This window comes from Geospiza fortis, unplaced genomic scaffold (genome assembly GCF_000277835.1).
Source record: "Geospiza fortis unplaced genomic scaffold, GeoFor_1.0 scaffold2457, whole genome shotgun sequence".
NCBI classification, from domain to species: domain Eukaryota; kingdom Metazoa; phylum Chordata; class Aves; order Passeriformes; family Thraupidae; genus Geospiza; species Geospiza fortis.
In genome coordinates this window covers 129,256-130,479 of record NW_005054720.1, presented here as the reverse complement: position 1 = coordinate 130,479, position 1,224 = coordinate 129,256, and the positions used below count along the sequence as shown (strand labels likewise).

Below are 1,224 nucleotides of genomic sequence, written 5' to 3'. Positions count from 1 at the left end.
CCGGGGCCCCCGGCGCCACCACCCACACCTGAACCAACGGACATCGCCTGTGGCACCAGCTGGGACCCCAGTGCCAACACCCACACTTGAGCCACATCCTGCCCCTGCTGCAGCACCTCCAGGTGTGCCTCCACACATCCTGTGGGGATGGCACGTCTCTGTGGTGTCCATGTGGGCAAGGCTCCCCCACCTGCAGCGCAGCCATGGCCACAGCCCCAAGGCTGGTGCTGCACTGGGACCCCAACTGTTGCACCGGCTGGGCCACTGGCACTGGGGCATGGCTGGGGTACCCACACACGCTCCCAGGAAGGGCTGGTGAAGGGCACAGAGCCCCAGGTGTGTTACCTGCTGCTTGGCAGCACAGGTGGCCTCCAGGTCGCGCAGCAGCACCTCCCGCCGCTGCCGCAGCGCTGCCTCCAGCTCCTCGAAGCTGCTCCCGATCTCCGCCTCGGCCTCAGCCCGGCGCTGCCCCAGCTGCCGGCTGATCTCAGCTACCAGCCCCACAGCTGCCGCCAGCTGCGGGAGCCTGGGGAGACACGGGAACCTCTGAAGCCCCAAACTCTCACCCACCCCACCTGAACCCTGAAGCCCCCCACAGCACCCTCATCCAGCTGTGGTATTCTGCAGAAGGAGGACACGGGCACTCCCTGAACCCTCAAACCCCACAGTACCCACGACGCCCTCAGCCACCCCTCCCTCTGTACCGTGTGGGGGTGGCATCAAGCTGGCACTGATACCAGTGGGAGTGGGGCCAAGAGGACCCCCAGCAAGCCCTGCCCCATACCTGGCCCGTACAGCGTCGAGCTGGTGCTGCAGGGCTGCCTTGTGCTGCTCCAGCACGTCGCGCAGCGGCACGGTGCGGTGGTCCCGGTGCTCCCGCCGCTCCCCCTCCGTGCACTCCCGGCACATGGCCGTCTCGCAGGGCTCGCAGTAGAACTCCATCACCTGCCACACCTGCGCTCACCTGCTGCCCCACACCTCAGCCCAAGGACCCTGCAGCCCGCCCCAAACCACCTCCTGAGCCCACACAGCCTCTCCCAGACTCCCGGGACCACTGCAGCCTCCCCAGACCCTTTCTGGACCCTTTTTCCAAGGCCTGCAGCCCCCCCACCCCCCTGACCCTCACAGCCCTTCCAGATCCTCACAGACCTCCTTAGCCTTCCCCAGATCCCAGCCTCCCTGAAGCCTTTCCAGCTCCTGCAGGTCCCCAGTGCCTTCCTCTGG

The 1,224-nt window shown here is 67.2% G+C and overlaps 1 protein-coding gene across 1 annotated transcript in view; it reads right to left on the bottom strand.

Annotated features, from left to right (window-relative positions):
* Positions 1-972, bottom strand: part of LOC102036000 (tripartite motif-containing protein 2-like) — a gene marked incomplete at its 3' end in the record, with an annotated part of 4,851 nt that extends 3,879 nt beyond the window's left edge. The window contains exons 1-2 of the mRNA XM_031065256.1: positions 785-972; positions 295-526 (exon numbers count right to left, since the gene is read on the bottom strand). Coding sequence (XP_030921116.1) covers positions 295-526; positions 785-942 — 390 coding nt within the window. The remainder of the gene's footprint in view (positions 1-294; positions 527-784) is intronic.
* Between the last annotated feature and the right edge of the window lie 252 nt (positions 973-1,224).